Source organism: Pseudorasbora parva, chromosome 1 (assembly GCF_024679245.1).
Source record: "Pseudorasbora parva isolate DD20220531a chromosome 1, ASM2467924v1, whole genome shotgun sequence".
NCBI lineage: Eukaryota > Metazoa > Chordata > Actinopteri > Cypriniformes > Gobionidae > Pseudorasbora > Pseudorasbora parva.
The window spans coordinates 15,421,733-15,435,908 of record NC_090172.1 but is presented as its reverse complement, the minus strand read 5'-3'; the positions used below and the strand labels follow the sequence as shown (position 1 = coordinate 15,435,908).

The 14,176-nt window shown below is 39.2% G+C and overlaps 2 protein-coding genes across 2 annotated transcripts in view; both read left to right on the top strand.

Annotated features, from left to right (window-relative positions):
• Positions 1–9,640, top strand: part of zgc:92594 (uncharacterized protein LOC436996 homolog) — a 14,627-nt gene extending 4,987 nt beyond the window's left edge. The window contains exons 6-8 of the mRNA XM_067429023.1: positions 7,428–7,450; positions 7,565–7,710; positions 8,210–9,640. Coding sequence (XP_067285124.1) covers positions 7,428–7,450; positions 7,565–7,710; positions 8,210–8,406 — 366 coding nt within the window. The 3' untranslated portion in view covers positions 8,407–9,640. The remainder of the gene's footprint in view (positions 1–7,427; positions 7,451–7,564; positions 7,711–8,209) is intronic.
• LOC137055543 (E3 ubiquitin-protein ligase TRIM39-like) overlaps positions 1–14,176 on the top strand; it is a 440,141-nt gene that overhangs the window by 165,367 nt on the left and 260,598 nt on the right. The gene's annotated exons all lie outside the window — the stretch shown is intronic.

Genomic DNA, 14,176 nt, shown 5'->3' with positions numbered 1-14,176 from the left:
TACGGTCTATGGTCTATAAACTGCACGCTTAAAGGGGTACTTCAGCGCTGGAAAGATGAATCTGTATTTAAACTGGGTCATTACTGTAGTAGAAATGTGAAATTATTTTTGAATCTGGTGCTTTCTAGACTGATAAAAGACAGAAAATGTATTTTTGTCTCATGGGGATGAAAGACTACAATTCCCAGAATGCTTCGCTGCCCTATGAGGCCACTCCCAAAGCCACCGCTACTGTATCACTGTGACTGGATCATTTTCCCACCGAGTTCATTTTCACAAAATCAGTTCAGTTAGAGAACAGACACTACAATAAAAAACTGAACATGTCTGTCCAATATATTGTGATTTAGCCGCGGAGGGAGTGTCACAGCACAAACGTAGCAAGAGTCAGATTACATTCATCGTGATGAGAGCTGAGGTAAACACGTCTACGCTCGCGGTAGTCAGTCTGGTATGTTTTCAGTTCTTGCCTTTGGAAGCTTAACTTTTCAAAGGAATTAATTTGAGAAGTTGAAACACTCACTTTGCTCCGCATCGCTCCGTTTACATGAATGTCTGCAGCTGTGAGTGTGATCTCCCATCCCCCATGTGTGAGTTGAAAACATGTGGAAATAGCTCCCTCTGCTTGCTGTAGTCTTAAGCCTCTGGCCAAAAATTTAAAGTACGTTTTCCAGAATTAATAAATTATCAGTTGAATATACTCCAGGGTTTCTACTGATAGAAAGTCATATGCTAATCACTGAAGTAACCCTTTAATACCCATGTGCATGTCACCGTTTTCACAAATGCAGGTTTCTGTAGACAATAACACTATTGTTTTAAAGGAACACTCCACTTTTTTGAAAATAGGCTCATTTTCCATGTCCCTTAGAGTTAAACTGTTGAGTTTTACCATCTTTGAATCCGTTCAGCCGATCTCTGTATCTGGCGGTAGCACTTTTAGCATACATCATTGAATCATATAGGTCCATTAGCATCGCTCTCAAAAATGACCAGACTTTATTTTTTCAAAGATAATATTTTTCCTAATTAAAACTTGACTAATCTGTAGTTACATTGTGTACTAAGACCAACAGAAAATTACAAGTTTAGATTTTTATACCGATATAGATTGGACCTATTTTCTCATTCCTGCGTAAGAATTATGGAACTTTGCGGTTGTACCATGGGTACAGTGGCGCGATGATATTACGCAGCGCCTGAAAGTTGTCCTCAGATAGGTAACCAATTCGACCGGCACTAAGTTTGTGTTGTTGCAGCCGGCAAATTATGTAGTGGATTTACTGTGCGATTAACCATATGGTTCTATGTGTCGTAAAGAGCTGTGATAGTGGGTCGAAGGTGTATACTCCTTAGGGCTGTGTATTGCCAAGACTCTGGCGATACAATACGTATCACGATACAGGGGTTACGATTTTGATATATTGCGATATTGTAAGAGAGGCAATATATTGCGATATTTCTTTTTTGTGTGTTTTTGTTTTTTATAATTTAAAAGAATAAAGAACACAAGCATCAGCCTAAAACACGAGACAAAGTATTTAATTTAATTAATACAGTATAATTTATATCACTAATCATATGCAATGTGCAATCTAAGTTAAGGAAAATGTAAAGTGACTGCAGGATTCTTTATGTGTATATGTTTTAAAGGTTCACAGTATAGCAGTGGCTATTTAACAACAGAAAGTGCAGTCCATTTCATGACTGAATGACTGTTTGTTTTATATTTAACACAGTAGCCCCAATCACCCAGAACATGTTTTTGTAGCGAGTTGCGCCTTTTTTGAATGGATTTCGGTTGGCAGAGAGCGTTATGCGCGAGAGAGCATGAAAAAGTCAACTCTGAGCAGAAAAGCGTGCAACATCATCGTGCTTATTTTCTGTTGTCCAAACGAATGAATGGAGAGGCAGGCCTTCCGTTGTGTTGACCGTTACATTGATTTGACTGACAGTACAGGTGATTCGGGGGTTGCCTAGAAACATTAAAGCGCACTGCTCATTTTTGAATGAAAAAATGCTGACCAAAAAAGGGAGTGCAGTGCGCCTCGCGTTTTCGAACCTGAAAAACGCGCTCTGTGTGATCGGGGCCTAAAGCTGTTTTCTATTAACCAGTCTATTGTATAAAGTGCTATTTCAAGTACTGAACTGCAGAGCTGGTGCATCCATATCCACATCGCTATTATCTTTCGTTCTCCTGCCACCGCTGTCAGTTTTGGCATGTGTTTATTTTGTTACTGAGAGGAAAACGTGCAGTCTATTCTATCGAAACGCTTCTTAGCAGCGCGGTTGACGTCTGGATTTTAAGCGAGCTCTCTGTTTCAATGTGTTTCCCGAGTATTAGATTATAACTTGGCCTATTTTGCAAACAAAATGATTCTTGTCGATTTCCTTAGTGGCTTCTTTTTAGCTGAAGCCAAAATGAGTCCACACTTCAGCTCTGTATACTGCAGGAGCGGAATAATGCTATCGTCTTGAGAGCTGGGTTTGCTAATGTAAACACTAGTGATGCACGCAGTTTCACCTTGCGCTTCTCCGGCTCCGCGTCAGTTATACGTGCTGAGATAACACTGCCATCTAGTGGATGGGTGTTATACAGTCTTGGATGTAAATATATAAATATCGATACAGCGTTTTTGAGAATCGATACAGTATCGCCAAACATAATATCGCGATATTCACGTGTATCGATATTTTCTTACACCCCTAATACTCCTACCATCATGTTTCACAGAATACCAACAAAAATCAAGTAATGAAAGAATCAGTAGTTGACTGCTCTGAACCGTAGATATTAAAACACCGGTAGATTCAAACAAGAAACTGTGTGTTTGCTCAAAGCATTTGGGACCAGATGACTATTTGGAAAACATGGATAGTGTTACCACGGTACGGCATCTAAAGGATATGGCCAGACAGGGCGAAGTGTATCACCCCCTTGGCTGTAAGTATAACAATATTTTTTTTTGTTAGCTTGAACGACCAGATTGAAAAGCACTGCTGTTGTCTTTAGCCAACCTGTGAATGAAATCACTAAGCGTGGGGGTTTTGCGTGGCCATTTGGTTTATACAGTATATAACGTTAGTAGGGCTGTTTCGAATGCCATTTTTGAGCTTCGAAGCTTAGGTGGCAATGAATATCGAATATTCGAAGCTTTGGTGGGTGGGGCTAAATATATAATAATAGTGTCGGTTTGCATTTGTATCATCTTTCATGACTTCACGTTTCACTCTTTGGCATCATAAATATGTTGCGGCAGACCCAGTGGAGTGCATTGTTGCATTTGGTGCAATATGATCAGGTGGCACACATTCTTTAAATATAAATAAACATTTAATAATCTTTTAAATAGAACAGTTTCCGGTATGCATTACACGGGCAGGTTTATGCTCCAAAAACGGACAGTGCACAAGTGATACAAAACACAGTGTAGTGTAGTCTGGCTCCATTATCTTCATAAATTTTCTGAAGCCTTCACCTTCAACTACATTAACGGGCCTCATATCCATAGCGACAAACTCTACTATGGCATCTGTTATCTCTCTCTTTCTTTTCTCTGTTAACGGTTTTCGGAATTCCAGGATCTTGCTGTAAAGGTTTAGGTTTTGTTGAGCATGTTGAAAAAGCGCATAAAAGCAGTTTTTTTTTTTTTTTTTGCCGCGTGCTACTTACAGAACTCAGGTGATTTTTCAAACTTGTGGTGCTGTTGTGGTTGCATATTTGACACACTACCTTTGTCTTGTCATCCTCACTTAATTTAAAGTGCTCCCAAACAGCTGAGGTCTTTGGCAATTTGTACCTATTCAATATGAGATGAAATAAATCACTACGTTTGCCAACGGGTGGTTCAAGCATGAGTGAGAATGAGTCCGCGAGGGAAGTCACGTGTAAAAAAAAAAAAAGAATATTCGAATCTCAAAACCGAAAATCGAATGCCACCTCACCGAACGAATATTTGAATATCCGATTATTCTAGTACAGCCCTAAACGTTAGTAGTTATATTTTTATAATTCTGGTTAGGTAGTGTATAGTTTGATTAATATAATGTTTAATTGCCGGTATTGTTTAGCTACAGTTTCTATGGTACAAAATAACGTTACTACATTAGTGATGTTACGTTCTGTTCCAAGGCTTCAGAGCGTGTCTCATGCATTGAAAATTATTTGGCGGCCACCAGAAAATGTTTGTCCCGTCAAAGCTTTATTTGATCAGTTTCTTGTGATTTATGAGTGAGATGACTGGGCGCATGTTAACTGAGTGACAGAGAGAAAAAACTGAGAGTTTACTCTCTCTGTCTTCATAATATGCAGTCTTAGCATATTTCATTCACATATTACGTTAGTCAAAATCAAAAGGTCGGCAGACCGAATCCATGTCAGACCATTTTTCCTTGAATTTTGACTCTTCTCTGACCCAGTTTGAAACTGCTCTCCTCGTCCCTTCTGCCCCAGTCTGTTCAGCCACACTTTCTCTTTCACATTTCAAAAGCTTTTCTTCAGTGTAACTGTTATTCCGGTTCAAATAGATACGGTTCAGGATCTGCACCAAGTAAATATCTTCTGAAGTGTCTCTCACAAACGTCTTCATAGTTACAAGACGCGCTCTCTGAGCAAGCAGATCGTCACGCTGGTGATGTTGACAAAAGTTTGCCTATTAGGCGCTCTGTAATATCATTGCGCCGCTGCCCCATGACGGCCGCAATGTTCCTACGCCAGAATGAGAAAGTAGTTCCTAGCTATTTTAGACCTAACGGTCTAAAAAAAGTGAAACTTTTCATTTTTGGTTGGTCTTAGTACACGATGTAACTATAGAAGAGTCAAGTTTTAAATAGGAAAAATATTGAAAGTCTTTGGTCATTTTTTTTTATCACTGATGCTAATGGAACTATATGATTCAATGGTGTATGCTAAGCTATGCTAAAAGTGCTACCGCCAGATACAGAGATCGGCTGAGTGGATTCCAAAAGGGTAAAACTCAACAGTTTAACTCTAAGGGACTTGGAAAATGAGCCTATTTTGTTCCTTTAAATTTTGACTTTGTAACAAGTTTTCAAAAGTTTGCATTTTCAGGGCCCCAAAATGCTGCTGACGTGTAAATGAATGGCCAAACCGCATAAAAGTTTTTGATTTTTAATTGAAAATGGTGTTGTGTTGCGCCCCTACAATAAAGAATATTATATTATAATTCCAGTGGTTGAACAAGTTGATCCACATACATTCTGGTCCACTTTGTTGCTTATTTACACAGAAAGACTACCATACTGACATGGAAAGGAACCAGCTACATTTACTTTTTTATGTTATTTTTTGTTTAGGGGTGGGTTTATTTGAATTGGTTGATACAGCAATAATAGTCGGATCGGATGTGTTGTGGAAAAATTATTTCAGTGTTTTCAATAGTGCCGTTTGCATATTCTTTCATAACAAAGACTTGACTGGGTAAACCCAGGCTGATCTGCCAGCGATTTGATTTCGCCTTGCAACTCAGTCTGGAAACATGTACATTAATTTCTACTGCTTCTATTACACTTTTGCGGGAACCAATCACAGACTAGCTTATCCACCTGGCACGTTATTGGCGGGTTTAACATGACGACGGATAGAGAAACTATAAGTATGAGGTCTGCGTTACAAGAGTGGGTGTTTCTAAATTTGTGGGTGTTTTCAAACTGATGGGTGTTTATAAATCACACAATGAAAATTATTGCCTTCACCCGACCCGAACCCACCCCTAAACTCTACCCACACGTGGGCAAATTAGGTAACACAGTTAAAAAAAGTCCCTCAGGGGTAGCTGCAGCTTGGAGTAATGGGCGTGGCAAGAGGTAGGGTCGTGGCAGGAGGTAGGGGCGTGGTGAGAGGTTTCTCATTGGTCAAAGGAGCTTCCTCCTGGTGACTGCGTTGGCCAATCAGCAGTAACCATAATTTTACTATAGTATGAATCAGTGGAGGAATGAGTTTTGACTTAGAACACAAGCCTTTGATGACAAATTCAACTCACGTTTTAAAAAACTTAATTGTAAAAATGACTACTGAGTAAATGTTTTTTGGGATAAAATGTTTGTTTTGCTTACTTGATTAATGTCACTTAAAAGTAGTTTATTAAACCGTTTTTACGTCATTTTATATTATATGGTGAGAGTTTGATCAAGTATGTATATGTATGCCTTTATTCAGCAAAAACATTTGCTGTACCATTATTATAAAAATAACATTACTTTTAGTTTGTATGTACTTTAAATGAAAGTACAAAATTAGTATGACTTTAATATTGTCAGGAGACTTTTTTATCTTTAAAATAATAATTTGTTTTTTAATTTAGTTCAAGTACAGACATTTCAAGTATAATACAATAAAAAACGATTAATACAAAGCATTGTGAATACAGCTCAAAATGTGTAAATGAGAGAATAACAATAACAAGTATAAAATGAACAATACACATAAATACAAAAATAGAAGTTTATGAATCAAGGTAGAAAACTTGTTTTGTGATCTCATGTTTGAAAAGGTTTCAAAGTATACTGTGAGATCAGTCTTATAAAAGGTAATATAGGACAGGTTCTTTTATCTGTGTCATGCATATAAAATTTCAGCAAAATAATTTAATTATATAATTTTGTTTTTCAGAAAAATATGGATTTTGGAAACAGAGTAAAATGTCATGAGGATCTAAATTCTAATACTAGGAATTTTAAAGTCAGTCCAAAATTAAATAGAAAAAGGGCAATACAAAAATAAATGTTTAATATATTCAAGTGACGTGTTAAAAAAGTGCATTTATCACAAACGGTATGAATGTTTTTTTAATGATTGATCCTAAAAAAGTTGCGGTGGCGATGACGTCACGTAACCCGTGCCATACAGAAGGTTTTGAAGGTAACATACTTTTGAATGTATTCTTAATATCATTATTGCTTTTTTTTTACAGTGAATGAAATGTATTTTTTTTCTTGGGTAATTATAGTGATTCAGTTTATGGCTCGCTTTTATGCAGATCATGAAGCTTTTCGCGTCCTGGTCATAGACTGTAAAAAGACCTCACGGCACGCCCATTGCTCCAGTCTGCAGTTACCTCTACTTGTCTGTTTATGGCCATGCCACCTATTACTAACCTGCAGAAACATATAATTGGGAAACGATGGATTGTTGCCTGTTGATCACGCGTGTGGTCTAATTAGTTGAAGGTCTATCCAATTGCATACAGAATCATTTGAATAATGCTTGCTGATCTGAGTGGATCCTGTTTGATAAACCTTCCCCCACAAAATTTAACAGAACAACTCACTTCTCGACTCTTGTGAAAACTCATATTATAGCCTACATTTTTTGGGTTATCAGACAGTTTACAAGCATCAGTAAGTGAAAACTAACTGTTCCTTGTTTGAAAAAAAAAAAAAATTTCTTCTCTTTGTATTTCTTACAGGATTACAATTCATCTATGAAAAGGTATGACACATTTCTTTGTCTTGCTTTCACACATTTGCAATGAGGGGGATTTTTTCTTTGTCCACATGGTAATATATTTAACGCTGTGTGTGTGTGTGTGTGTGTGTGTGTCAGGTACCAGAGACAGTTAAGAAAACCTCTGTTTTTCCCCGATGAGCCCACGGTCGACACTGAGCCGATGTATGAAACTATGGAAGGAAAGATGGCGGAGTTCATTGCTGAATTGCGTCAGCATGGCAACACACTCATCGCCACACTCTGTGAGTCTGAGACCCACTTACAACTGCTATTAACGTTCAACTCAAGTGGTCTGCGTAATACAAGGGTTACCAGGGTCCAACACTTTTGTTATTTTTGTTATCTATATGGTATTAAATTAAATTTCGTAATGCATGTTATAGACCTTTTGTTTGACCTCATCATGTTTAATCAAAATGTCAAAACAATATATCAAACTAGTGAAAACGACTGACTTATCCAATCATCAAATCCACTTAAACCCTAGCCATTGAACCAAATCCCTGCCCTAGATTTCTTCTTTTAATAATTGTGTTAGACTTGGATGTACTTCACAATGTAGAATTACATCTGTATAGAAAATATCTGTTGCTGATTCTATTGCATCACAACTTTAAACTCCGCAATATGATCTAAAATATTTTGTGATTGGATCACTGAAACCATGTTTAAATAAGTTTAAAACATAATTTTAATAAAATTACATTTATTATTTTACTCAAATAATTTTTGTTTTTTAAGGTGAATTTGAAGGGGGAGATGGTGAGGAGGAGGTGGATGATGATGATGAAGATGAAGAAAGTTTTGATGATGATGAAAATGAAAGTGATGCAGAGGGTGAGGAGGAGATGAGGAGTGAGGAAGAACAGAACCTCACCGAGTCTGATGATGAAGAATATACTCCGGAGGAGGAGGAGGAGGAGGATGATGATGACTAGAGGTGGCCTAGATGAGTATGATCTACACTTGAGTTTTCAGAACCAAAGTCTTCATATGAGGGTGATCGTGCCACCTTTTCACTTGATGTAACGTATAATGCAGTGAACTGACATTTTGAAGAGTGGACACAAGAATTGAGACTTAGTATTTGTTTCTATAATATATGTTTTACTTTTGGTGAATTTTTTTTTTTTTTTTTTTTTCTTATATAAAAAATTTGATTACACAAAATATTATACATGGGGTTTATACATAAAGTGACATGGTGTGTTGTTATATATATATAATTTTTATTTATTTATTTATGAGAATGGTTCTGTGTTGAACCTGACATGCTTATTAGTCTGCAGATAAAAATATTTTCTGTGATGTTGATATTATCTTTATTTCTTAAATTGTGGAGGGGGGCAAGATTCCAGTCAGGTATGTTTCAAAGCTCAGGGTAGAACATGTTAACATAGATGTCAATTTTTGATGGGCTTAATTTTGCACTTATTTTCCACCTATTTTGTAAGAAGAGGTGATGTGTTGGAAAAATGTATAAAAAAATATAGTTTCATAACTTAAAAAATAAATATTGTGGCTGATACACTGAACATAACAATTATGTAGGTCTTTTTTTCTTTTTCTATTTTTTGTAAAACCACTGGAGCCACTGAGTCACCTAACACCTAACACGATCATAACTAGAGCACATTCGCATCAGTTCTATCTCGAGTTACTAGACTCAGACCAGTACTCCGCCTAACTTACAAAACAAAAACGATAAGGTCAAGAATTGGTGGATTCATTTTGTGAACATTTACCTTGATGGAGAGCAATTGGATCACCAACTGCCTCTGCAGTCAGGCACGGATTTAGAAAGCAGAGGTCCCTGGGCGCAGAATTTTGGAGGCCCCTCAGAACTCGTGGCCCAAACTCACACAGCTTAAAAAAATCATTTTTAAGAAACAGTTTCTAAAAAATCTTAATTTTATTAGAAACGGTAAAAGGGAGCTGTTGTTTTTTTTATTGTAGGCCTTATCTTGTCATAAAAATGAAGGCTTAATTTAATTTTAAAGGTGTTTGAAGGCCCCCCAAAAATTATAACAATTATATTCTATACTTTTATAAATTGAGAAACCATAAGAAAAAGGTGAATATACACTCACACATACAGTCAATGTTCAGAAAGTATTAATTATTATATTTTGAACTGTGTTGTATAGCTGCATTTTACAGTTGCTGTTTGTTGTCAAACTTAACTTTTTTTTCTTTTTAAATAAATTTTTATTGACAAAATATTTGTTTTTTTCTTTTCTTTCTCTATCATAACATTTTAATCTATCATGCTCATGTTACACTGTACTCCACCTATGGGGCAGGTTGTCACATTTCACTTCCATTCTTTCTGGGTAAATCAAGAAAAAAGTATAGACTGTTTTACTGAAACAAAGCCACATAATTGTACTATAGACATGTGGAATTAATGTGGGGGAAAAAAAATTATCTGAACCCCAAGTGGATTTACACAAACTGAGAAAGTCAAAAAGTCACATTTTGCCTAATCTGATGAAATTACGTTCATTAATGTTTATTTTTTTCCCATCACATTGACAAAATTACATTAGAAAAAAAAAATACATTTTGAATTACTTTAAGTCTATTGGCAAAATTAGACATTTTTATCAGTTGACCTTATTATTTTTCTCGGTTCCTAAACATTGCAGACTGCAGTGACTTTACACCTGATAGTTTTACAAGCTTTAAATTGTGTACTGGCCGAGATTCACTGATAATCTCCTGCAGAGTAGGCCCGAACCGATTATTTCCCGCACCGCCCGCCGTTATGTAGCCTACCTGAGTGTTGTCTTGTGTAGGGCTGCTTTCTCGCGAGTGGGCGTGTTTTTTTAGCGCCGACAGCGGACACGCCCACAGCGTTTGAGAGCTGCTTCCTTTTACAGCCCACGTGATCAAAGAGTTGCGTGCGCATTTTGGCGACGGAAGTGGTGTTGTTCCCTAGTGGTTCTAACGTGTTAGCAACTCCGAAAGTTTATCAAAACGGTTTCCCTGCATCAAAATGTCTGGCTGTTGCGTTTTCGGTTGCACTAATCGCAATTCCACCAAAGGGCTTAAGTTTTATAGGATTCCAACAGGATCAAGGCCGTTTCAGAAGAACCTGTGGCTGCAGGCGATTAAATGCATTTATTGGAACGAGCACATAAAAATGCTTGCATAAAAAAATTACATTTGTAAAACATTTACTGCGCTTGAAACTTAAAGCTTTATAATAAACCTCCCAACATTGGCTGCCACTGGTGTGTAAAATGTACCCCACCCCCAGATTATCATATCAATAATCACAGTACTTATCAATTTAATTTGTAATGATTTTATTAATAGTTTAATTGCAAAATAACCATCTGAGAAATGTATGAAAGCAACATAGTTGCTATTAAAGTATTATAGCATTACAAAATTAAACTTTAAACAGAAGTGTGTCGTCACATACGAATCAATAACAACATAAAATGTAAGGAAAAGGATAAATGTATGTCTGTGTAGGGATGGCTCGATACCACAATTTTGGCTTCGGTACGGTACCACAATCTAATACCGAAGTACCGATATTAAATCGATACCACAAGGTCTGATATTAGCGCGGGTATATTGCACGCGAATGAGAACAATTATGCAAGTTTTGAGTTTATAAAGTGGGAAATTACCACAAATGTTTATTAGTAAATTAATCAGCAAAGCTTATCACATCAAATCAGTCATTTGAAAGCTTTCTTGTGAGAAATAATTTCAGAAAAAATCTCTCAAAACTAGCAAATTGCTTCTGGTTTCAAAAGACATCGCACTACACTAAAGCAATCTGCATAATCCGATTCAACATTTCACGCTCGTCTCGGGATGGATAACGCAAATCATTTGAACACGCAAGAGATTTTATAGCATTTCGTAATAACAGTTACAGGAGATATGAGCTCATACGACACACACACACGCCTGTCACTTAGTCACGCTCGCACATTACACATTAAGTTTCCTTAAACAGTCAAATACACAGATAGATAATTGAAGAATTATGTACAAATGTCCGTCTTTAGTGAGTATTCACATAAACACAGTCGGGTGTGTCTAACGTGAATGTAAATAGTGCAATAGTACGCGTGCAAATATAATGAGATCTAAATGTCATTGGTTGAAACCATAGACCGTAAAAAAATATGGACGACTCGACATCATCCGTTTCCGCTTGTCAGATTTGAAGCTTTCAGGCGCCCTTGCACGGCGCGGACATCTTGGGACCGAGTCTGCGCAGTAGCGATTTCGGGACCGGAGTTGCGCAGTAGAGCGCAGGAAGTAGGGCAGGAAGTACAGCCGCGATTTCAAAAGCCCGCCCACACTCTCGCAGATGCAGAACAATTAATTATGTTGGTGTGAAATAAACAGTTATGGAAATGTAGAAATTAAAGCTAAAGATCTAATCTGCTCCCAAAAATTTCGAAAAAAGTCCGTTAGTGCCTCAGTGACAACTTCACTCAGAGAAGCCGTCAGTCTCAGCTGTCAATCATGACGTCACACCCCCGTTTTTATAGCATCAATTAACTAACTCAAAGTAAACTTATTTTTAAAACGAACACCTGAAATGAAATCATCGTGATGATAACTGCCTTCAGTGACATACACTAACTTTGGGGAACATTTTTTGAAGTGTAATTTTATTATTTAGTTTGCCTCGCGTCCATTAGAAAACACAGAGGGGCGGCTATACTGGGACCGGTCACCGGGGGGCGATCGAGGCGCGAAAGCTTCAGTAAATGAGAGGGAGACTGCAGGCTTGGTTGAAACGAACGCTGGAGATTGTGATATTCGATCTTATGTTAGGCTGTGTGTGTGCGTTGATCAGTGTAAAAAGAAAATAAATGTCTAAATGAGATGGTTTGAATGATTCACTGACCTGTCGATCTCTTAAGAAGTCTTAAAGTCAGGATAGTGACAGATATGCTTCTTGGCTAGGTTTGATTCTTCATCAGTTTTATAAGCAAAGTCATTACAAATTTCACTTCTACTCCTCTCTTTATTAATTCGTTTTGGGCATCTTGAGTGAGATTCGACTGCTTTATCCATTTTGTTCGTCTATGTTGTTGTCACATTTGCCGGTTGTTTCGGGTCAGTTTGGGTAGCGCGCTGCCATCTAGCGGTGAACTTCGGAAAAGCAGCATATACCGAAATGTGCCAAATCATGATATCGTACCGTTTTAAATAAAATATATACCGGTATTTTTCCAGTACCGGTATACCGCGCATCCCTATGTCTGTGTGAAGAATAAGAATAAATGTAGAAAATTGTATTGGACATTCTGTACATGCCCACAGTCAACGTATTCATAAGCATCCAGTGATTTATATGCTTGTCTCGGGTGTACACGCTCGGTTCCCTTTCGAGAGAGGTTCCTCGTATTACGTATGGGAAAAACTCCTTTTCTCGAGAATATGAAGCAAAACTTTAATAAAGGTATCCATGTAAAGCGCAGTGCCGCTGAACGGCCATAGCTCAGCGCGAGGAGCGCTCTGATTGGCCGGGCCACGGCAACTGCAGGAACCTATGGTGAGGCGGCTGAGAGGAACGAGCCAATGGGGGGCGTTCCAGAAGCCCGCCGAAAAAAGGTGCTTATATTTGCATACAGGAGGCTATATAAAGCCCTAATTTCGCCATAGGTGTCAGATTTTATCTCCTTCAGCGATACCTTCGCTGACCTCCAGAAGAAGCAACCGCCGTCGAAAAGGCACCAGCGGAACCTGCAGCTGAGGACGACGGACTCCCTCTCCGCCTTCTCTGCCGTTCCAGCTACGCCATCCGGCGATCGTATCCTTTTTACTCTCTCTCCTAAAAGAGCGCGGGGCGTTGTTTCAAATGCCTCGCATTTCCTGCGGCTCTTGCAGAGCTCCTCTCCTTGGCGGCGACCGTCACGTCATCTGTGTGGCATGCCTTGGACGGGACCACGCACAGCTCGCACTCTCTCAGGGCGGCTGCCCCGAGTGCGATGAGATGGCGCTGCAGACCCTTCGGGCTCGCCTCGCCACCTTCGACCAGGTCCCTCCTCCTGCCGCTGGGCCGCGCCGCAAGAAACGCCGCGACCAGAGACTGCCGGAACGGTCTGGCGACTGCACGCCGGATGACTCCCCGCGTGCCTCGCCATCGCCGGTCACCTTCACCCAGGAGGAACAGCGTCCCTCTCATGCAGCGGCCTGTTCGGTTTCCTTCGGTGGCCCGTCGCCAGAGGATGATGAGGACAGCCTCTCCACAGCCGCTTCAGATCCTCGCGCACATTCGCCCTGGGGACTGGTTTTTCACGATAGATCTGAAAGATGCGTACTTTCACGTGCAGGTAGCCCCCCACCACAGGCCATTCTTGAGATTCGCCTTCGAGGGGCAGGCTTATCAGTACACAGTCCTGCCATTCGGCTTATCCCTGGCGCCCCGCACGTTTACGAAATGTATGGACGCGGCATTAGCCCCGCTCAGGCTGAAAGGGATGCGGGTGCTCAACTACCTCGACGACTGGCTAGTGATAGCCCAGTCTCGAGCAGAACTGCTAACACACAGATCCTGGCTCCTCAACCATTTAGACTGTTTGGGTCTCAGGATCAATATCGCCAAGAGCTCGATGTCACCCACTCAAAAGATATCTTTTCTGGGCATTGTTCTAGACTCGAGACTCATGAACGCGCGGCTAACGACACAGCGCGCGCTATCCGTCCAGAACATGGCGACTTCAT